This window comes from Corvus cornix, chromosome 15, assembly GCF_000738735.6.
Source record: "Corvus cornix cornix isolate S_Up_H32 chromosome 15, ASM73873v5, whole genome shotgun sequence".
Taxonomy (NCBI): domain Eukaryota; kingdom Metazoa; phylum Chordata; class Aves; order Passeriformes; family Corvidae; genus Corvus; species Corvus cornix.
The window spans coordinates 14011121-14034876 of NC_046345.1; the positions used below are offsets into that span (position 1 = coordinate 14011121).

Sequence of the window (23756 nt, forward strand, 5' to 3'; positions counted from 1 at the left end):
GTATGTCCACATGGGTGGGGGGTGCTGGGAACCACAGCTCCCCTGTGCTCCCCTTCATGTGCTTCCCACAGGGATGAACCAGCAGCATCAGCTCAGGCCCTGCTGCAGCCTGGCCAGGAACAGGACCCACTCTCTGCCCTCCTCAGCCCAGGGCACTTCCACCCTCTGCCCCTGCTTCCTGCAGATCACCCAGCCCATCGCCTGCCTCCCAAAACGTATTTGCTTTTTCACAGCATCATTCCCCTTCCATTTCCTTCCCACCTCAACATTGCACTATGTGGAGGCTATAGATCTGAGAACTAGTGACAGTGTGACAGAGTGACAGCAATGTGCCTTCTCTCTGATGACCAGGGACAGAACTCCAGAGAATGGCTGGAGCTGTGTCAGGGAGGTTGAGGCTGGAGATCAGGGAAAGGTTCTTCCCCCCAGAAGGGGAAGAATGGGCACGGCCCGAAGCTGCCAGAGCTCCAGGAGCATTTGGACAATGCTCTCAGGCACAGGGTGGGATTGCCAGGGTGTCTGTGCAGGGCCAGGATTCAGACTCGATGATCCTTGTGGGGCCCTTCCCACTCAGGACATTCCGTGATTCGCTGACACTGGGAGGAGGAACAGGCTTCTCCTGCAGAGAGCAGCTCAGGGGTCTGTAACAACACTGGGGCAGTGCACAGAGCTCAGCACACCCCTGTGCTCTGTCTTCTCTCTGGTGCTGAAAGCAGCACCCAACTCCTCATCATTCCAAGCTGACACCAGCAAGGGCCTGAACAACACACGGCTCCTCAGAAACACGTTCTGTACCACTTTGCTTAGGACTGGACTATTTTTCCCAACAACCTCAATTAGCACAGCACTTTAAAAACTCTCTGTGAGCTCTGGGCTACCCCAGCCCACAACTTCCCTTACCCAGAGCTGCTCTGTGCAAAGGGAGGGGATGCAAGGGATAGCATAGGGTGTGGAGAGCAGTGGTCCCACAGCACGGTGCTGCATGGAAGAGACATGGACAGGAGGACACAGGCCAGAGGAGGAGGAAGGAAAGCTTGCAGCACCTTCAGGTTCTTTGGTTGCTGCCGGAGCTCCATGAAATGCTTCCTGTGCAGCTCCCGCTCCCGCCGCTTGTTGTACTCCAGCTGGTTCTCGAGCTCAGTCTGGTGCTGCAGCCGGATGAGGTCCATGCGCAGCTTCTGCAGCGTGTGCAGCTGCCGGTACTCCAGCTCCCGTGTGGACTCGTCGTGCCGGATCAGCATCGCGTGCTCCATCTCCTTCTGCGTCCGCTTCTTGTTCAGCTCCTGCGCCAGACACACACAGCTGAGGAGGGGGAATCCCTGCCTGGAGGAGTCGAGTTCACGAGGCCGAGGGTCCTGCTCGTTCCTCTACACAACACCAGGGACTTCACCAGTCACAGGAAAACACGAACCCAGCAGCACCATGGGGATGCTAAGAGTGACCACCTAGTGACCGACCGACCATCCATCTATCCATGCCTCCACCCATCCCTCCAATCCATCCATCTATCCTCTGGCAGCTCTGGGATGGCCCCAGGAGTCCCCAGCAGGTGGCACTAGGACCTCACACAAGCCCTCTGTGCCCGCTGAAACTCGCAGCAGCTTTCAGTGAATACATCCCAGGGTGCTCGGGGCTGGAGTGACCGACAGAATCGGGGGCTCCTGTCTGGTTTAAATTCCCCTGTGCCCCTGACAGGCACTGGGAATGAGCTCCTCCCCAGTCACCTGCACTAGAGTGGCCATAGCAGAGGTCAATGGCTCTAACACCACCTCAGGTGAGAAAATGAATTGTCCAGGTGGGATCTGGCCCAAGGTGCAGCATGTTTTTAAAATGAGGCTGGAGCCCGAGGCTCACAGAGTTTTGCAGCGTTCACCAAGAGGTGCTGCACAGGGTGTCCACAGTCCGGGATAACCTTCTCTAAGCTACAAGCCCAGGAAGGGGAAGACACCAGTTCTCTCCCTAATTATTGCAAATATTTGTGTCTCCAGGTGTCAGCCACACCCTGTCGAGCACAGAGCTGACTCCAGCTGTACCCCGGCACAGATGGTGCTGGTGCATCCCAGATCCAGGCTAAGGTTACAGCCTCACCGCTGTGCTCTGTGCTGGATCAGCCAGGCACAGCAGGGCTGCCCCACCCCACGCTGCACTCAGCACAGGGAGAGCCCAGTGCTGCCTCAGCCTAACGAGTTTCTGCAGGAGAAGCAAAAAAATGTTAATTATTCTGAGCTGCTGCTCACACGTGGTAATGCTATTGTAACTCTCAACAGGAGCACCTGCAAACTTCAGCCCTTGTGGCTGCTACACCTGGGACAGGTCTGAGCTGAGAGGATGGGGAAGGAAACGGGGCAGAGTTTCTCTCTGCCCTCTTGGCCATAAGGGTGTAGCATGTGTTTAGATTTAAGCAAGACTTGACCCCTGACAGCCAAGATTAAAAATTAGATGTACTGGTGTGCCAAAATCACTTCCCACTTGGCACAAAGGCAGGTGGGACACTGACCAGGCAGGAGTTGTGGCCCATGTGCTTTCATCCAGGATAGCTCAGCCAGCTTCTCCTGAGCCCATTCCACACCTGATTTTAGATCACACACAGCATGAACACAAAGTCACTCCACTTCCCTCAAACACTTTCCGCTTGCACAAAAACAACCTCTGTGGTTAGTTAAAATATCATGGAAAACACATTTTGAAAGTGTTATTTACTTCAGTGATCCAAGTAGTTAGTACTGGAACATTTGAGTTAGTAGGGACATAATTTTCAGGAAATAAAAACTCAGATCATTCTGAAAATTAGGTCTCTCGTAAGAGCTTAAATGCAGGAGGTCAGGTGTGTTCCTGGTTAAATGCCATGCTAGGTAACTGAACTCTGCCACAGAGCTGACATGCTGTGATAAGGGTGCTCAAATCTGATTTTTTGGAGTCAATCGTTTTCAGGGTGCTGGGGTTGAGATATCTGGATCTCAGCAAAGCAGCTGAGCAGCCCCAGCCACATCTGGACTCAAGGGCAGCAAAGCTCTGAACAAGTACAAAATATGCTGGAAAACCTGAGGGTAGCAGGCCAAGTAGAATTGGAAATTTTTGACCACTCCTCACTCAGCTTTCACTAAAACACCCTCTCATCTGCCCGTCTTTATCCAAAAATAACATCAAGCAAGAATTCAGATACTACAGTGATGACCACAGAAACATCTCCAAGTGGAAACTCTTTCTCCAAAGTGGTGTTTGACCACAGGCAGCCCTGAGGCAAGGGGCAAAAACCAACGAGGGGAAGCAGGATGTGAAAAGCTGCTCCTTGACAACCCACATCCACATCCCGCAGCTCTTCCTGGCCCCTCACCACAGCCCAAACCGGGGCAGGATCCCCCAAATCCAACACTTCAGAAGCTGGGATGAAGCAGCAAGCCCAGAGGGGGTGGTCCACAGGGTGTTTGTGTCTGCAGTCAACAATGCCATCCCTCAACTGATCAAAGCAGCCACAGCTGCATGGAAGACCACTTCCCAAAACTTTTTTGTTACATTTTTCTCAGTTCTATTTAGCAACTAGAAACATGAAGACCTAACTTCAGCCAAGACACAAAGCTAAAGCAGCTAAAGAAACACTGGGAGAGGAAGTGAGGAGTGCCATACTTCCCGAATGTTCTGCTGCTCCATCTCGTGCCTCTTGATCATTGTTTTTCTCTTGAAGAAACGGCAGTTTTTGTCGTAGTAGAGTCTCTGCTGGGTGAGAAGCTGGGCCTCCTCTTCAGCCTGTGTGTGCTGCAGGTTCTCTTTGTGTTTGGATATCCTTTCTTGCTTCTCTTTCTTGGGCGTGCTGTGGTCCTCATTCATTTCCTGCAGGGTCAGAACAAGGCTTCCCTTAGCACTACAGTGACACAGGACTTGGGGACCTTCCTGGCTCCTCCTCTGCCATTCAGTTCATGAAAGGACACCAAAACCCTACTACAAAACCAACAGAACCAGACCTATCACCTGGCCATGCCCAGCCCTGCTGCCCCTACAGCTGTACCAGGACCCACACCAAGAGTAGGAGGAAAAGTGGCCACTGAGTTCCTTGATAATCATTTTCTCACCTTTACCTTCTTAACAGCAAATTATTTTTGCAATGTCGTGGAGACACTACTGAAGTAATGCATTTTGGCACAGATAAGCTACATATGAAGTTACTTCTCTTCCTAATTTATGTAAGTGATCACAGGGCTTTTAGTCAAGGGACATTGAATGGCTGCTCTGATTACTTAGAAAAAGAAAACAGATGAGGAGAAAGGGGAAGAAGAACTCTCTGTGAAGTCCCACTTTCCCTCATCACCCTTGGTTTCAAAGATTCTGCTCTACAGCAAATTGTGAAGGCACCTGTAGCCACCCTCACAAATTGTTCTGGAAATTCACTTGCTGAGAATCCAAATTTGCTTCCAAGCCTGACAGGATCCCTTAAACCCCTGGGCTGGTCCAAGTTTATCAAAACAAAAGACTGGTTCGCGTTCATTCCACATCCCTTCAGCCCCGAAAATGGGAATTTCTTGCCTCTTTAATCTTTTCCTTGCAAAGCTTGTATTGTTTCTTCTGACTTTCTAAAAAGGTCGCCAGGTCTTTCTTTTGCTGAGCCAAAATCTGTTGCTGGAATTTCTTTTCATCTGCTGCAGCTGCCTTTGCCTGCAATGTAGAGAGGAGGGGGGAAAAAAAAAAAACAAACCAAAAAAAGGGTGAGTGAGCAGGTGCAAAATCCAGCACAAATCAGTGTTGTGATTTTTGGTCAGTCATTTTGGTGACTGTGCTAGACAAAGCCATGAGCACTCAGCCACAGGAAAGCTACTTGCACAGAAAATGCTCACATAAATCTGAGGGCTTCCTTGTGCTTATTTCCCCACCAAAACCACCCCAGAGGGCACAACCCCACTAGTTCACTATAGGGATCAACGTGCTGATTTTTAGACTGATGGCTTTGTCAGCTGTGAGATAAAGCTCCCAGAGCCTCTTTTACCCAGCTGTGCACTGGTGGATGCCAATGGACTGCCCACATCCAGAAGGGTGACTTGAGGCAGCTCTGGCCAAGGACAGGGAGCACAAGGTGCACCTCAGACTATGGCTTTGAGCAGCAACTCCCACAGCCCCCCTTGGAGACCTGGATTCTCTTGTCCCTCGGATCCTCAGGGACAGCTCCCTGCACTCACCTCCTTCTCCATCACAGCCACTTGCTTCTTGGCCAGCTTCTCCAGCTCAATGGACGAGTTGTTGGCATGTGTCTCCACCTCCTTCTGCAGCTTGAGGCGGTGCTCGTCCATCTCAGCCTTCAACTTGTTCTCCAGGGCGATCAGCTGCTTCTGGTGCTGGCGCCGCATCCGCTTATATCCTGACATCTGTTCCCGCAGCTCGTTCTCCTGCTCATGCTCATGGATCTGTCTTGTAACCTGCGGTCAGGAACAGGGCAACAAGTGCTCCATGGCCTTCCTTCCCACACAAGCTGTCTCTGTGCTGGCTGCTCACCCATAACCCAGGCCCTGCTCTGCTCTCAGGAATCAGCTGCCGCAGGTGCTGCTGTTTCAGTTCACAAAGGCACGAGGTTTCTCTCTCTCCTAACTTTTAGCCCCCACCTCTTCCTGAGACTTTTATGTGTTTTCAGTAACAGAGCAGAAAATGTGTTACAAATAAAGGAAGCGACTGGTTACCTATCACTCCAGGACACACTGGAGGAGATCTGGAAACAAAGGTGGCTGATGGACACCCTTCTTCAGACACAGGACTCAGATCCTCAGGGTGACATGGACCCCCAAGATGCATCCACAACGCCCCCAACCCACCTGTTCTTTCCTTCCTCCTCAAGTCATCCCCATGCCAATTCAATCCCTCAACATATATTTTCTGCTACGAGGCTCCTCCTTCAAAATTTCCCCTTAAAATTCAAGATGATGGCAGACTGAGCTCATTCCCTCTCAGAATTGAAAGTTTTCTAACAAGTGAATGCTGTTCTGGAACTGTGTGCTCTTAACAAGATTGATCAGATGGTCTAAGCAGATTTTAAAACCTGCTCAACTGAAACAAACTCTCAAGTTCCACATTCATTGCCATGCCCAAGTGTATCCATGTGAAAGGAAGGAAAAAAAAAAAACCAACAAGCTGTGCCAAAAATGTTCAGAAGAAAATGCAAATGGTGATGCTTCCATTTCAAAAGAAGAAAAGTGCCCAAGACTGATTTCAATTTTTTTAAAGACAGTCTCAGGAACTTCACTTATGATGATCTGCTGATCATTTATATGACCTGAGAACCAAAAACTTGGTACATGTGTGGAACAGCAGCCCCTGATTCTGTGCAAGGGGACCTTTGCTTTCACACTTAAGTCCTCTAAAGGTGATCACTGAAGCTTTATGAACCCTTTTATGAGTCCCTCCTGCAGCCTGAAAGAGCCTTCCTGATGGATTCCTCCACAGTAGCCCAAAAATCTGACCCCTACTACAGAGCTGCTGTCATTTGAAGGCAGTTTTGTGGAGATGTTCAAAGTTCAGATGTAGGATGGGATGCACCTTCAGAGCTGGAAAGGTTCAGGTTCAACAGAAGAGCAGATGCTTTAGGGAGCAGCCATCCCAGTGCACTTGCTGGTTCCAGGGCTGGGAGGTGACAGGAAGCCACGACCAAGTCAGAGCTCCAAAATCAACAGATTAACACCCTGACTGAGGTCACCCAAGGCAGGCAGCAGGTGCTGCCACCTGTCTTGGCTCAAATAACTCCCAACACTTGGGAGGAGTGTGGAGAGGAACTTAGGAAGAGCCTCCCAAAGCCAAGGAAGCACCTGATTGCAAAGGAACCGAAAAACCATCCTGACCACAGCACTGTCATACTCGGGCTGGTCACTTTAGTGAGGCTGAGTATCCACTACGAGGTTGTTATTTTGGAGTTGGCTGGATTAAATACGTACTCACACCTCAGCAACTGGTGTAACAGAGCAGCCTGTAAATGCCTGAGACCCAAACAGATCTAAGGCAGCCAGCAGGAATATGTGGGATTGTAGGAATGACCACAGAAACACAAACACTGGGTTAGCCCTGTGTTCTGTGTTCTGCTACAGTTCAAAAAGCTTTTGGTTTTTCCAAGCGTAGCAAGGACAGCCACACTTGGAAGAAGTTGGGAAGTGTTTGTAGGAACTTGCACATTTCAGTCAAGTTCAGCAAGAATAAGATCCCTGCCAGAAGCTTCCAGGTAAGGAAAATTCCTCTGAGAATCCAAGTTAATGATAAGAGACAGATGCCAGGTAAGACAGGCAGACCCCCAACACTTCACACATGCCACTGACAATGCTAAGTGACATCCAGCTGGGAGAGAACAGCCTTGGTGAGGCACTTGAAGAGAGATGGAGACCTGGGAGCCACCAGCAGTACAAGATCTTCCTGGATGTGCTATTTTTGGGGCCTGGCCCTTTTGTGAGCAATGGGATGTTCTGCACAGCACACTCTGTTCCCAGATGTTGGCAGAACAAAGCAAACAGCAAGAGCCTAAGAAAAAATGGATCTAAGGATCCTCCAGCAACTTTGCCAGTCTCCTTTGGTCTGATCTCTAATGAGACGTAGAATGTGCACTTGTTTTATTTACAGCAAAACTCATTAACTTTTACCCTTGTTTTTTTCCCCTGCTCCTCTGTACCCCATTTCCAATTTGGCTCAGCTTTATCATTATAAGAACTCCATCTTGGAAAGATTTCCCATGAAATCTGGGATATTTATCCCTAACAATAGGATGCAATTGCTAATTACAAGCCTAGCTGATAAAGCCTTCCAGTCACAGCAGAAGATGAGACACTAAAAAGTCAGAAGAAAACAAAAGTAGCGTCTCATCCTAAAGATGAGAGAGGAGAGCAGCAGTCTTGGTGGACATCTCGTGGATTCAGTCTGTGTCCAGCAAGCTCATGATAAAGACTTCATTTATCACCATAATCTCCAATCAAGTCCAACACTCTTCAGGATTGTCTTCGAAGACAAAGTCTGCACATGGTGATCTCAGGGATGAGAAAATGTGGAAAAAATGAACATTAGTTACTGAACATGCCCAGTTCAGTACCAGAGAAGTCCTTCAGACTATGAATGAATAAAGGATTATGGTCTTAAAGATTAAGCCCCTAATGAATGAGCAGCTCCAGCAACCATTTTAACAAAAAAATTTGGGGATGTTCCAGTAATCACCTTTCTGGTGTTCTCAGACAAAGACACTTGGAACTCCATGTACTATTTAAAATACCCTGAGTGGGAAGGGCCCCACAGGGATCATTGAGCCCAGCCCCTATCCCTGCACAGATACCCCAGCATCCCCACCCTGGGCACCCCTGGCAGCGCTGTCCAAACGCTCCTGGAGCTCTGGCAGCCTCGGGGCCGTGCCCATTCCCTGGGGAGCCTGGGCAGTGCCCAGCAGCCTCTGGGGGAAGAACCTTTCCCTGCTCTCCATCCCACCCCTTCCCTGACACAGCTCCAGCCATTCCCTGGGTCCTGTCCCTGGTCACAGAGAATAGAGATTGGACCTGCCCCTCAGGAGGAAGTCCACAAACATAACCCCATAGATTATCATGGGAGAAAAGGTGGTAACTACAAAATCTGTTCTCCACATAACCAGGAAATGTCAGGATCCTTCACACCAGGAAGCTGCAGTTTCCTGGAGCTCTCCCTGCAGCATAGAACAATCAGGTCATCAGGAGAACAAAAGACCTGTATAAAACAGAACAGCTTTTATTAAGGTATGACATTTTCTCAGTTTCTTATCTCTCTCTATCTTTGGCACACACAGAACTGAGAACAGAGATGTCTTTTCCAACCTACTCCCACAGGCAGTTCACTTGCCATAAAATCCAAACTTTCTTTCACCCCTCCAAGATTTTAGCTTTACATAAGGAAGCTAAGCTCACAACTTCTCCTCCAAACCAGCAGCTGTTTAGAGTTCCCTTTTACATTGTTTATCCAAGATACTGAACCCTCTCCTAAAGGAAAGGAGTTCTCACTTCTCAATAACCAAAATACTGAGCTCCTCTATGCTGGAGGAAGCAGAGCTCTGAGCAAGACCCTGCCAGCTGCTTCTCAGAGCAAGAGGAGATGAGAAAGAACAAGTCCAAAAGTTTAGAAGAAAGGTCTACAAAGGCAGCAGCCAGATGAGTCCATTGACAGAAACTCAACCCTCTGGAATAAAGCATCAGTGCTTCAGCAGAAGAGGGTGCAAGGGAACAGCTCCATGTGAAGGTACCTGGTTGTGGAGCCAGGCTGCCCTGGTGCCATTTTTTTGGTCACATCCAGGGAATCCTGCTCACATGGACACATACGCTTGGCTCTGCAGGCCCCAGATGAGATCACACAGTTCTTTCACTGGCATTTGGATTTCAAAGAGAACACCAAGGCCTTTGATAAGAGTCCTCACTGTCTGATCTTACTATGAAATGAGATGTCACAGATGTGAGGAATGAATCCTTTCCCCTGAGGGTGGGGAGGCCCTGGCACAGGGTACCCAGACAAGCTGTGGCTGCCCCTGGATCCCTGGAAGTGTCCAAGCCCAGGTTGGACAGGGCTTGGAGCAGCCTGGGCTAGTGGAAGGTGTCCCCGTCCATGGCAGGGGGTGGAATGAGATGAGCTTTAAGATCCTTTCCAACCCAACCCATTCTGGCATTCTATGAAGTTTTAACTACTCGATCATTGCCTTTGAAAACTGTAAAAGCAGCTGTTAAGGAGATGCATGAGGCAGAGGGGACCTAAGGGGTCAAGCTTAAAAGACACCCAGAAGTGCAGATCAATGCATCTCTGAAGAGATTCAAAAAACAGCTTTCCCTTGAAAATATGGAGAGGTGTAGTCTCATCAACATGCCCTCTGCCCTTCTTTTCAAACACCACCTTGCTGAGCTTCAAGAGATTTCTGGTTGTAACTTTTAATTTATGGATCACTGATAATCTGTGAAATATGGAGATGTAGGTGCCTGGTCTCCCTTTCAGATGGCAACTTTTACTCCAACGGCAGAAATATGCAGGGTATTTTCCACCACTGTTCCAGGTGAGTGATGGTTACTGTTACCACACAAAACTGATTAAACAGAAAGGTGGTCCAGGAAAAAAATGACTACTAAAACTGCTGATTGAATTATGACAATAGTTAAGCTCTTTCATCTTTCTTACATACATTTGCTCATTTTCATTATTTTCTTTAATCTCAGCAATATTAAAGCACTACTGTAAGACTGGAAAAGGATATCCACAGCCTGTTTCTTTGTGGATAGTTCATTTGACTATTTTCTCTGGAGGTCTGACCAGTTTCCTTCATATTCACATGATGCTTTTGCAGAGTAACAGGGCAGAGGAATCTCTTAAAATCACAGGGTGACCTGGAGTGTTCAGCTGTCTAATACAAGTTCCTCTGTGATCTCTGCACTCCCTGAAACTGCTTCAGCTTGTTTTTGGAAAGAGATCCAACTTGTACGTTTGATTCCTTGTAGGAATGCCAGTCTTACCTCCATCTGCAATATCCTGATCTATGGGAGAATAGCAAGGACTTGAGGGCCCCAGATCCTGGACTGCACCAGCAGGAACAGCTGTGGAGTGACCAGCCCCAGACTTGATGCTTTTCTTCTAAAAGCACTGCCCCAATCTCATATTGGGGGGTGGTTTTCAGCAAATCTCACAAAAGGAAGTTTTTGCATCCAGGTATCATCCCATATTATTGATTTATGGGGCCAGAACTCCCATTTTTGATTCTCTGTAATACAGGCCACCTGATGCTCCCAACTGCACAACCTTTCTGTGCCCAGGAAGATGCTTCCAAGCTGCTGAGAAATGGGCAGCAGCCAGGATGTAGGGAACCATCAAAGCTTGCTGGTTTGCTTGTTTCTAACCACTGTGGGATCTTGAGCACCCGTTCACATAGGAAGAATCTTTTCCAGCTGCTGTTGAAAGAGTAAACTAACACGGAGAAATGAATAAAGCTTGAATTTCTGGGTTCACACTAAAAATTCCAGGCATGTTTAGGTGTTTCTCCCTGTATCAGCTCCATGACTGACCTTGCCCTCCTCACAAACACTGGACAAGGAAGCAGGAAGAAGTTCTCCCTTGGCCAGAGGAGCAGCAGCATTCAGCACTTCTCCCCAGTGACATCATCCAGGCACTGGGTGACAGTGATAAAAAGTGCTCCAACACAAGCACTGACACCCAGATTCTGTGCAATGGAGTTTAAACTTTTATTTTTTCCCCCTAGATTTCCGTTTTGGAACATGAAGAGGCAGGAATGGAAGATTATTAACGGGAAAGCTCATCACAATGAAATATTTCTGTGGCAAACACAGGGACACTTCTGCCTCACCACATAACCTCAGAAGTAAGGACACACCAACACCTCCTAGAGTGCTCAGGTGGTGTGTTGGGAACTTCCCACTACACTGGGAAGAGGATATGTGTGTATGATAGGGACAACAGAGCATGTTCCACAGAACCTCCCCCCAAAAAAGGAAGTTCTCCAAAAAGCTTTCCATCTTCCCCACCCAAAATTAATTTTATCTTTATCATCACTTGGTCACTGCAGCAAAGAGATTCCGCAAATCCAAGTGAGCAAGGAATTAAGGCAGACACAATCCCAGCCCCACAAAGGCTGCCGTGGAATTTAGGAGTGACCTTGGGATATCAGCTGTCTTCCCCAGAGCTCAGGGATATGGGAATACCTCACAGCCCATACTTCCATTAGCTCCCAAAGGGGCTGTGCAATCCCTTCAAGCCACCCAAGTAGCCCAGGGGTGACATTTCAAAGGAAGGCAGGAGTTATGGGCTCTGCTGCTGAAGGCAGGACACAAGGTACAGCAGCTTTGCTCAGGGACTAAAAGAACATGAATATATTCATCACACATATCAATTTATCAATGAAATTGTATGTCTGGAGTATGATACATGAGTCATTCATCATTTCTTCCCTCCAGCCAACCTAACTGGGTCCTACTTTTATCTGCTCAGTGCAGGCAGTAGAAGAGCTGGCACTACACTGGGTACAAACAAACACACACCAAAAGGAGAAATTCCCAGGGCAGAGGGCCTCCAGGAGAGCAGGGATCCTGCCCCTGTCAGGTGTGCTGCATGAAGTCCTCTAACACACACATTTCTAGGTCACTCTTGAAACTGGTGGGGAACAGGGGACACCAGCCTAGGGAGCACTCAGGGTATGGGCACCCAGAAATACACCTGCAGAAGATGAGATTCAGATACTCCCAGGAAGCATCTGGGCAGATGCCACAGCATCATTTTAGATTTTAGCAGCAGCAGCAACAATCACACAGAAAAATTTGGGCTGCTGGCATGGCTGCTGCTGCTTCCCTCCACTCACAACCTTTAGCTGTGGTCACACACACACACACACACACACACACACACACACACACCCCCTCCCCCCCCCAGTGTCTTGTGCATGCAGGAATGGGAAGCAATTCTGGGGATCCAGAAATGGTGGTCTGGAAGAAGAACCCCGATGGTGGAGGCAGGAGAAAGCGGGAAGGGGAGGGCTCGCTGGTGTAATTTCGGGGTTGGTCCAGGATGATGTCATAGCACTGAGCAAGTGCCATGGCCAAACCATGGGGACTTTCTAATGCTCCCCGTCCATCTGACCTCTAATACCAGCGGGCTGAAATACTTAATAGGACATTCATTTTACCTCTGAAGGGCCATTTTTCACTGCTTTCCCTGGAAAAGGCAGCTCCCAGCCCGGGTGGATGCGGGGTGGGGGAGGTGGCACACAACTAACTCTTCTGGCACACACCCCTTTCCCTACTACAAAGGCATCCTCAGCAATCACATTTGCAATAGTACAAATCTTGATGGATTCATCCCATCCCCCTCCCCTTTGTAAGCCCACAGCCCGCTGTAAGCCCTCTCCCTCTCTCTCCCTTATCACAGCCCAGCAATCCTTCCAGGATCAGGCTGGAAAATGCAGTCACGGTACAGTTGCTTGAAATAAATGAATGAATGAAAAGAAAAAAAAAACCAGGCAGCAGCTCAGGGCAGGCAGCAGCGATCTTATTGTTCCCAAACCCATCTGCATCTCCACAGCGTTTCAGCAGCTTTCACACATCTCACACATACTTTATGCACATGCAGATAAATATATTAACAAAAGGGGCAGGTGGGAAATGGAGCAGGGGGAAATGAGATGGTATTAACTTCACACAGGAAGGTGGGTTATCTCACAGTGGAAAAGCACAGAGAAATTAAACATATTTCACATTAACATATCTCTCTTTCTCTCTCTCTCTCACACACACACACACACAGGTAAAATCTCTTTCAGTGCAATATCCAGTTGCTATGCCAACAGCACCAACAGCATGGGTGGCAATGGCAGCAAGGGGCTGTGGAGTGGGGTGGGATGGGGTGGGGTGGGATGGGGGCTCTTACCAAAGATGCTGATTTGATTGTGGCAAAGCGCTCTCGGTTCCGGTAGTGGAGGGCCTGATTCTGCACTGACTGGGTAGGCCGCACCTCAGGCCTGCGATCCCTGTGGCCCACCTCATCCCTTATAAATACATGATCCTGCAGAAATGGATAAAAACAAGGAGAAAGTCCGGCTGTGCTCTTCCCGCGGCGGCTGCCTCTCTCTCACCCCTCTGTCTGCACAAGCGCGGCTGTAGGAGAGGCATAGTTCAGCTCTCTGCTTAGCCCCGGCAGCTCCCACCGTACAAAATGAATAAGCAACACATTGCAGCTCGGCTCGGCGCGTCAGCTGATCGCTAGCGGGATGCCTCCGAATCCCTGGATCGGGCTGCCTTTTTTTTTTTTTTTTTTTTTTTAATCTCCCTTTTTTTTTTTTTTTTTTTTAAACCTCCAGTATTACATATGTGCCAGAAAAAAGCGAGCCGGGAGCAGAAAGCGGAGCAGGGTGATCGGAGTCCTCGGGAAGGTCGGGTTCAAGCACTGCAACCCAGCGATCCTGGTGAAAACGTGATTCCCATGTCTAGCCACGGAGATCCTGTTCCCTTTTAACACCAGAGCAACATCCTGCCTCATTCCCTTTGCCGAACGGTGTGTCCTCGATAGGGTTTCTTTGTCCCTTGTTTGCTATCTGCTGTGGGGGATGAGCATCCTGGCTAAATCCACGGCAGGCTGGAGAGGACCAGGAAAACCTCCGTGACCACTCAGGGATCCTGCTTTCCAGTCATGATCCTGCACAGTTCTAGCACTTTCTCTCCACAGCCCACAAAGGATTTTTTTTTTTTTTTTTTTTTTCCCTTTTTAAAGCAACAGCTCCCGGGTTTTAGCAGAAATGGTTCCCGGTGCAGCTTCCCTCCTGCTCCCTGGCAAGGCTTCACCAGGACCAGCTGTGCCTTTCCCAAACGGCGTGGGCAAATTCTGCAGTGGAACAAAGGTCCACGAGAAACCCTCCTCAGAAAGGCCAGCAAAAAACCACACCACCGCGATTTTCCCACTTGGAATGGCAACTGCCAAAAGTCAGCGCACCTGCAGGCTACACCTTGGGGATGGAGCAGCCTTTGGACACCAGGCACACCCCGCTCCTGCCCGGCAGCACTGGCTCTGCAGGGCCACATTTCACCCACCACAGTGTCATGACTCCCATCCTCAACCTCCAGCTCCTAAAACCTCTAACGAAGACTGAGATTCTTCCTGAATTAAATCAAGTTTCCAGTTCTCAAGGGTGCAAAATAAAGGCTGTCAGTGCCTAGAAAGCCCTTGAAGGGAAGAGCTGCCCCCATAAGCAGGAGCAGCTCTGCCACCCTGCCATGCCCCAGCAGACACCAGGAAGGTCAGAGAGCCCCACAGTGAGAAACCAGCCACCATGGTGTCTCCATCAGGACACTGCTGTCATCCCCATGCTCCTTTCCCACCCCACAGACACCTTGTTTTCCTCTCTGCTGGCCTCAATTTCCAGCTGCTTCTCACCTGGACCCACACACATTCAGTCCCTTTCAACAGGATTCTGGGAATGAGTTCAAGCAAAAGCCAATTAGGTGCAGAAATGCTGATATTAAGAGCTGAACACCACATGGATTAAAAGAGCTTTAACCCCAAAACCTTTCCTTATCCTTCTTTTGACTGTTCCCACTCCATGCTCACCTTTCCCTTGCCTTTGCACAGTGCCCAAGGCCACCAAAGAGCCAAGTCTGCACCAGCTCCCCTACACCCACACAAGGGACACAGAATGAGCCAAAACAGCTAAAAAGGACAGTCCTCCACAGAAATACGGAGTGTCGTGAAAAGCTGCAGTTTCATTTTATACTGGTCATCCTTACACTGGGCATTTGTGGTGCTGTCTGACAGGGAAGGCAGTGAGACCACAAGAGACATCACTGAAAATTGGGCTGATCTCGGATTTCCAACTTGTGCACGTTGGTGTGACACACAGGGCTCTTCGATTTGCACATTTTCCTGAGAAAGGCACATCTAAGGCTCTAGAACAACCATCCCCAGAAAATCCTAATTAAACACTTAAAGTCCAACAGCATCACTCAGTTTAATCTGACTCATGGCCTCACTGGAGGGATCTCAAACCCTGTAGGAAAGATCTACACCAGACTCACCCACCTGAACCACAGAGGAAACAACAGCACACAGGAGCCACCAGTCCTGTACACAGCCATGAAATGAAGGTGGGGACAGGACAAATGTCACCCCATGTCACAGAGAGCCTGCAGTAGCACCTGTGAGTGCAAAGGGCTCCCAAGGTCTGCTAAGCAATACCCCAAATCCCTGGATCATCTTCCCTCTCTCCATTACACTGGTATGGCAGGAGGAATGGGAAGTATTAAGTATAGAGAAGCTGTGAATCACTGAAAAAGAACCCCAACTTTTAAAATGGGCATTTAGACTTTTCAGAATGCTCCAAAACACCACCTAAAATAACAAATTTAAATTGCAATTGCTTTTTATGCTGGAAAATTAATCTGTGATTTACTTTGTGAGGTGAATTTTCAGAGGACAGAGCGTCACCCCGGCCTTGTTTTATGGGATCTCTGGTTACCTCAGTGCACATGAGAAGCTCAGAGCAGAATCAAATTGCCCTTCAGGAATGTGAATTAACCACACTCTACATTTCAAACTCAGCTGGGCAAGAAATGGGAAAATTCCTTTGCAACTGAGCAAGCCAAAGGACCAATTTCAAGTGGGCACAAAACTCAGTGGTTGTCCTTGGCACCCCTAAATCTGGGATCAAAGTACTCTGCAGCAGACAGGCACCCACCAACTCTCAGCTAAGCCCAGAGAACCTTAACAGGCAAAACATTTATTTTGAAAAGCTGTCCCACTACCAAAAAAAAAAAAAAAAAAAAAAAAAAAAAAAAAAAAAAAAAAAAACTTGGCACAAAGAGTTACCAAATCTAACAGGTTACACTGCCCCAGGGACAGCTGGTGAGAGAAATAAACCTAAGAGTAGCCACATCTCCACCAGCCTTCCACAGATCAGGTGACTGATGGCAAAGACAAACATCTCCCTACAAACCCAGAAAACAGAATTTTGCTACTTTTATTTTAAAATAAAATTCTTCTTCTCCCAAAAACTCGCTAAGAGACACTGCAGTCATAACTGTTGGCACAGATAAGGAAATTTTATTTCCAACTTTTAGCTTCAGATGCGTGGGAAACAGACCCAAAAGTGGCACCTCAGCTCAAGGTACTCAATAAGTAAAATCAGACTGAAAGCACCCCAGAAACTTACCAAGTTTGGGTCAGGGTACCTCTCAGCCCCAAATCTGCACTTCAAACCCTGGTTTGTTTTTAAAGTAATGTATCTTCTGTATATGTTTTATTTTCCACCTGTTTTCTGCGATTTTTTTGCAATATTTGCGTTAAGGATGCCAGTTTGGGCATGCACAACTCACTCATTAAAATCCTTCTCTTCAGGGCCAACAACCCACAATCTTCAGCTTCCTACCAAAGGAATAATTTGTTCTTCTGACTGTATCATCCACATAAACAGTTTTCAGGTTGATCACAACAAGGGGGGGGGGCAGGGATTTGGCTGGGACATTGCCAGGACAAAACCCCTCTCAAATATTTCCACAGCATTATCTGACCAGAGCTGGTGGAACTTCCAGAGGCTTCCAGCTGGATCTAAATGGCTTCTCCTGGTGTATTCTCTGAGCACTTCACAGTGAGTTTGTACTCAAACCGTAAGTTCAAAATCCGCTACAGAGTGGCTTTTGCTCCTAATCCCATCCTAGTTCTACCACACACTGTCTTTTCATCCTTCTCCTCACTGAAAAAAGGCCTTGACCATCCAAACTCTGCCCAGCCCCAAGCTGGGACACCTTCTCCTCAGGAGGAACACTCCCTTTCACACTGGGATTTTTGCTAAAAAACCAAATAAAACCTTCACAGATGCAGGAGGACTCACTAACTGGAAGGGCTGCCAGTCTCCTACACAAACAGGAAAGGCAATTTCCAAGCCATAGTAAGGACTTCTATGGAATTGCAGCAAATCCCTGCTTTCTAGGAATTTAAAGAGCAAGGAAAACAACAGTGTGGCATTGTTTGTCTTCATACACCGCATTAAGTACCTCAACGATCGACAGAGGTTTAAGCATCAAAAGTCTTTCAAGACAAAGCTTCCTGTCCCCAACTTGCTTGACACGATTCCAGAAGGCACATGAGGGGTCATCACTGCCAGCACACGCAAGACAAAACCAAGCCATTACCTCAATATCCTCTACATCTCATAAAAATCATCTTTTCCATGTGTGAGTCATAAATCCTGACACCCAGGACAACACCCTCAGTTTTCCCTTGGCTGTAACTCATGTGCAGCAGCCACCCCAGAGCTCTCTCCATTCACAAAATTCCCCACAAATGCTGAAATTAATTGTAGCACCAAAAGGAGATGTGCACAGGTTCATTTACCGGATCTGGGCAGTCACTCAGATTGTAGCAGTTATTGCAAAGGTACTTCATTATTACAGACAATGGGCGAGAATTTGTGACGATCAACTACAAACATCCTCTTTTCATCTTTTTGTTATAAATTAGATCTTAATCACAAGATTTCCCTGACATTTTACTGCCCAAGTTTCAGAAAGCACTGATGATTTTAAGATTGAAGCAAGAAACAGCAAAAAGTTAGTACTGCAGTAGAAAAAAACCCAATATAGTCCTGATTTTTGTTTAGATTAAAAGATTACATCTTACTATTATAGTTTTGTGGGAATAAAATAATAAATTCATTGGGGACAACAAAATAATATTTCTGGGAAGTCATCCGTGCTCACACTGCCATTTACCAGCAACTGAACAAAGCAGGTGACAAAACATCTCCGATGCATCAGCTGATGCCTATACTCATTTTATTGTCTTACTCTGGGAGCCAAAAACATTTATCTTCATTTTTAAGATGAATTAAAACTGATATTTATCTGATTTTAAAATCTGGGTTATGTGTCTTTGAAGCATAATGTATTTGGAGTTTAACTCCCTGCCCCATTTTGTAATTTTTGGGGGCTCTCAGATACAATTGGGTTTGTATCAGAACTGTCTTTTCAGCTCTCAACCGGTGCAGCTGAACAACTCCTAAAAGGAGATGGATGTGAGAATGTGTATCCATAGGCAAGATGATCCTTGGATGGAGTAGCAAAGTTATTTAACTATATTCAGAAGAGACCCAGCGTTCTTACACTGACCATACTGAGATGTACATGGAGGAGGTCACCAACCTGGAACCTGCAACAGGGCAAGGAAAACTTCCTCATCCAAGCCAGGCATCTGAATTTCCTGAAAAGAATATGCTGCTGATTAAGGTGTCCTCCTGAGGGAGCAGGGTTTGATCCCAAGGATGGGCTTCCTGCCTGAGTAGCTCAAATTATTGCCATTTTTTTCCTCCCAGGAGTTTAGGACACAGCTATAAACTAAAAAACATAAAAAGCTCCACATTCAATTATGGCTTATAATTATTCTTAATATTTCATTCCTGTTCAGTGATTTTTCTTCCAACCTAACAGGTGTGTTCTGACAGGTAGGAGTCACCTTTGCTCTAAGCAAAAATTTAAAACCATGGAGCTCTATTGTGCTGAAGTTATCCGGATAAGGCTGTGCCTGTTTTCCAGAGAGGATTTATCCCAAATGCAGGCAAACCCCAAGAACCTTGGCTGCCACGAACTAGCATAGCCAGTGAAAATTAACCAGATCAGAACAGGTCATTTCACTTACCCTGTGACCACAAAACATTTTTGGAAGTTACAGCCAACTAGCAGCTGTTAAGAAAAAGAAAGAAAATGAGTTGTTTATAAGCGCTTTTACTCCATCAGCCTCTTCCCTAAGCCTGTGCCTCAGGGTAACTGGTCATGGGACAGATGCCAGGAGTGCTCCACAGAGATGCCTGAGGCTTCTCCCAGCCAAGCACCACACAGGGAATGGGCTGCTCCAGATTTCCTGCAGGCCAAGGCCACCCCAGCCTGGCTCTCCACACCAGGCAGCAGCTGGAAGCACTGAAGGCTGAGAATTGCATCCCTCACAACCACAGACTCCTCCATCCTACATTTTACTTGCACATGACATTCTGGGGCCCTGGCCCAAACACCAAAAGACCTCTGACACTTCAGAGCTTTGAGCCATAGAAAACACCTACACTCCAGGCCATTTTTCCATCTTGGACACCCTTTACACAAGCTGGAGGTTGTTAATTTGGGTTCCACATTTGTGGAATACTGCAATTTTACACAACACTTTTGATTTCGCCCATGTCAAAAGCATCTCATACATGACCCTATACCCACAAAGTGCTGATTATGTTCATCATTATTTTCTTTTTAGCCTTTAAAGGCTGATTAAATGCAAAACAAGAGCTTCAATTAAGCTCTCACCCCAGGTTCTTTCCATTGTGTTTGTGAGGGGCTCCAGAGTGATATCCAAAACTCAGCTTCATCACAGTTTCCAGAAACGCAGTTAAAGCACAAAGACAAACTGAAATCTTGCCAGGACAAGGAACTTCACCTTGAAAATCAAGTGGGATGCGTGTGGATATGAACTCCCTGAAGTGCAATTTTAGTCTCTTCACTGCACACAGTATTAATACACACAATACACACATGAAGCAGTTTTCCATTTAAAATTGCATTCGCAAAAGTAACAAAGAATAAAAAATAGTGTACTAAATTAAAACAATATATTTTCAGACTGAAATATGTCCTGCTACACAGAGTCCAAATCTACTTTATGAATTATATACAGCAGAATGGAACATTTTCCAATGGAGAAGGAATCTACTCCACTCCAAGGATCAGCAGTCCCAGCCAATCATTAACTGTTAACATGAAGACCATCAGTGCAGACCTGGGCTTTCTGCACTCAAAATTACCCTAAAACACCTGTGTTAAGTGATCTAGAGGTGATTTCTTGTACAACACTTCAGTTGCAAGTGTGCAAGAGACCCTGTTTTGTTTCAAATCAGATAAAACTTCCATGTGGTGTCCTGTTTGTGCATCCTACTCAACTGAACAGCTACACACAAGTCTAAGAGGACTGAATTCACAGCATCGGAAATCCTGTATTTGTACTTTAAAAGTGCATGATAACATTACAGAACATAAAATTAGTCTTGAAACAAGCAGGAACTCTGCTCCTTCCACAAATGCCATTTAAGTCTGGTGGAAGCACCTCATGTTTCATCAACTGTAATGACTCTGAGCATTCATTACAACCTATGAGTTCTGTGTAAATCAGTCCGTCAAACTTACATTTTAATGCACAAGTAAATATGGCCATTTAACAGTGTGAAATTAAAGTTAGCACACATTTTGAAAACAAAGTAAGAAAGACCTCCAATCATAACCACCCAGAACATCCATCAGTGGTGCTGCTATTCATTCAGGACAGTTCCATGGGCTGGCATTTGGTACCTAACACCTTGTTTTCACCTTTCTGAATAAACAATCTTCTCTGAAGACGCTGTCAACTGTCTTTAGGAAAGAGGCAAACCCCTAAAACCTTTGCAACTTCTCTACCAGTATCTTTAAATATGTAGGACCATGTTTTGTTGAAGAAAAAATTTTTCAATACCTCTTAATATTCAGTGACACAAACCCTGCACTTCAGGAGAAAAAACTGCTTACAAATATTTAGTTAGTGACAACCAAGCTTTACTGTAACCTTACAAACAAGAAATTCATACTTTTCATGCTGCTGCAATGTTTTAGCTCCTCTGGCAAAAAGCAAACGTACACTTTGAAGTTCCTTGCAAATGAAACCAACACAACCAACCTACATTTTGCTGCCCACTAGCAAATGACACTGCTAAGGCCAAGCCAAAACTGTATTATTAGTCAGACAAACAGTGGAGATGAGATGCTGGCTTACAGCTAGACAACCTTAGCTTGATATTCAGCCCTAAGAAAATGAAAGACATCAGATCACAGCATGCAGCAAAGGAGCAGGAAAGCATTGAGTGGAACTCAACTCCAAACATACCTCGTGGGAAGGGTCCAAAGTTCTGCACGCTTCCACTCCTCACGAGGAAAATCCAAGTGCAGGGAGGTTTGAATCACACACTGTGCCTGGCAGAGGGTTAGCTTGGCTGCTAGGACCACTTGTCAGCACAGCAGAGAACACAGGACAGGCATTCCCATGGAAACAAGGATGTCCCAAGCAGAGAGGAAGAGGTGCACATGCAGGGCAGGGCATGCAGGGAGTCTGGGTGACCCTGCCTAGGCACTGACAACTCTTTCAGTAGCAACCTCTTAACATGGACAGAGGTTATTTAGATGCTTTTAAAGACAAAAACCCCATAGAATTTGACTCTGGCAAGCCCAGCAGCAGCTCCTGCTCTCAGCACAGAGCACCAGGGCACACGTACCTTCTTGTGAACAACGGAGGAGGTGGAATTAATGGTGCTCTCGTCACTATGCATCATGACCAGCTCAGGGCTGCTCTCATCCAGGACCTCCTGCATGCTGCTCACACTGCTGCTCTGGCTGCCTGTGCTCACAGACATGCTGGGGATGGAGTGGTTGCTGCCCAGACTGTCCATCTTCCTACTCAGGTTTGATCCATGCTCACTGTCCTATAAAACAAGGGGCATCAGTTACAGATCCCGCAGATCACCTGCCCAGCACGTGCCTGCAACGCCCAGAATTTGTTTTAAAGGTGACTCTGCAGACTTCAAGGGTCTTTGGGCATTATTTTGCCAACTGCACATCTCAAAGGGCTGTCTGGGTTCTGGAATTCTCCATATTGGGCAGGCAGCTTCTGCCTTTTCCCCTGCAATCTGATTACATCAGGTTTCAAGTCAGTTTTTTTCCTTATATCATTAAGTCTGGGCATGGCTCTTGGCTTGACAGGATACATCCAGGAATACTGGATGGCTGGTAGAAGGAGCCTCGTAATTTAAGAGAAATGATCCAAGTTTGAATTAAAACAATGCTTTGAGTCAGGATCTGCTATAACACATTTCCTGTATCAGAAAATATGTAAGACAATGAATCCATTTGTTTATTATTTGATACATTCTACATGGTGTAGAGGTGATAACTTCCACGTCCCAAGCAGTCAGCAATTCTATTTTATCAAGCTAAAAACCCCTAGAACCTTGTGTTTTCAGCCAAGATAAAGGTGAGTGAAGTATCTTAGCAGCTGACTCAGATGAGCCTGCATTATTATAGGGGTTAAAACTTGGATATACATAAATAAATATTCCTCATACAAGAGGTATTTTTGATTCTACAGACAAGTATCAGAAGTTAGCAGCCTTTTTACTTCTTCCATACCCATAGAAGTACAGCAATCCCAGAGTATGCACTTAGTCTGGACTGATTTAGAGAATTTATGGAGTCCTTTGTAATTAGCTAGTGGCACCGAAGAGACTTGCAAGGAGCTCACAGTGAGGACAGAACTGTGAACATCCTTCAGCTCCTGGTGTGAAGCAGCCTTGACTCACTAAAATGAGCAGCCTGCTGCTGCATCCAGTTTGCCCTGGCCTCTGAAGGGAGCTTGGGGAGAATTCCATTACAAATCAATTAACAGGGAACTCATTTTGTTGGAGACTGACAGAAAGATAAAATTGAGACTTGATAGATTTGCCTTTGATTGTGTGATTATTTTTTAAGCAATCAGCAGATCATTATTCAGAGCCTGCATGAGAGCACTTAAAATCCAGAATACTACTATTTTACAGAGAACATAGGCGCAGGGGAATGAAAGTATTTTCAGGATGCTTATATAGAGTTGCAGAAGAAATCACATAATGAAGGATCTGAGGCTGTGTAATTAATGAATGTTTATGCATGAAGGACAGAGATGAGATTGCATTTGCAACCTTAGCATTGGCTTCCTGACTTCAACTTTAACCTTCTTGGAAGGGCTCTGAGGAAAGCATTAGTAGTATTTTGCATATTAAAGATTTGTAAGGCTCATCTTCCACCTTAGAAAGCCCAAGGTAGAAGAAGGAAGTGTCTGGTGGCATTTCCAGTGGAGCAGGTTCTGTCCCTAGTGAAGCAGGAACTGCAGCACATGCTGGGTCTCCTTCTCCTGGCCAGTTAGTGACACACACGAGCAACGAAACCTCCTGTGGTGGGACAGGGGCTCAAGGGTCAGTGCAGAGCATGCTGTGCACATGCAGAGTGTCATCAGCTGCATCCCTGCCAGTCCCTGCAGAGACAACAGTTCCTCTCCCTGCTTTTTTGAGGAGTGGAGACAGGAGGAACAGAAGATGCACCTTGGAGTCAAACGCTACCATAGTGTTTCCTGTTGAGCTTGGAAGTGCTTAACAGCCAAGTGCCATTCCCTGGGCACTCTACTGCCCTGTCATTCTGCTGACAGCTTGTCACATGTGGGGACAGAAACTGGAA

The 23756-nt window shown here is 46.8% G+C and overlaps 1 protein-coding gene across 3 annotated transcripts in view; it reads right to left on the reverse strand.

Annotated features, from left to right (window-relative positions):
* TAOK3 (TAO kinase 3) overlaps positions 1–23756 on the reverse strand; it is a 73945-nt gene that overhangs the window by 2403 nt on the left and 47786 nt on the right. Inside the window, exons 13-20 of one of the 3 annotated variants that reach the window (XM_010408551.4) lie at positions 21767–21973; positions 19126–19169; positions 18633–18690; positions 13375–13509; positions 5166–5402; positions 4519–4647; positions 3625–3828; positions 1044–1283 (exon numbers count right to left, since the gene is read on the reverse strand). In XM_010408551.4, coding sequence (XP_010406853.1) covers positions 1044–1283; positions 3625–3828; positions 4519–4647; positions 5166–5402; positions 13375–13509; positions 18633–18690; positions 19126–19169; positions 21767–21973 — 1254 coding nt within the window. The remainder of the gene's footprint in view (positions 1–1043; positions 1284–3624; positions 3829–4518; positions 4648–5165; positions 5403–13374; positions 13510–18632; positions 18691–19125; positions 19170–21766; positions 21974–23756) is intronic. The other 2 variants (XM_019291321.3, XM_019291322.3) reach the window with 2 other exon arrangements.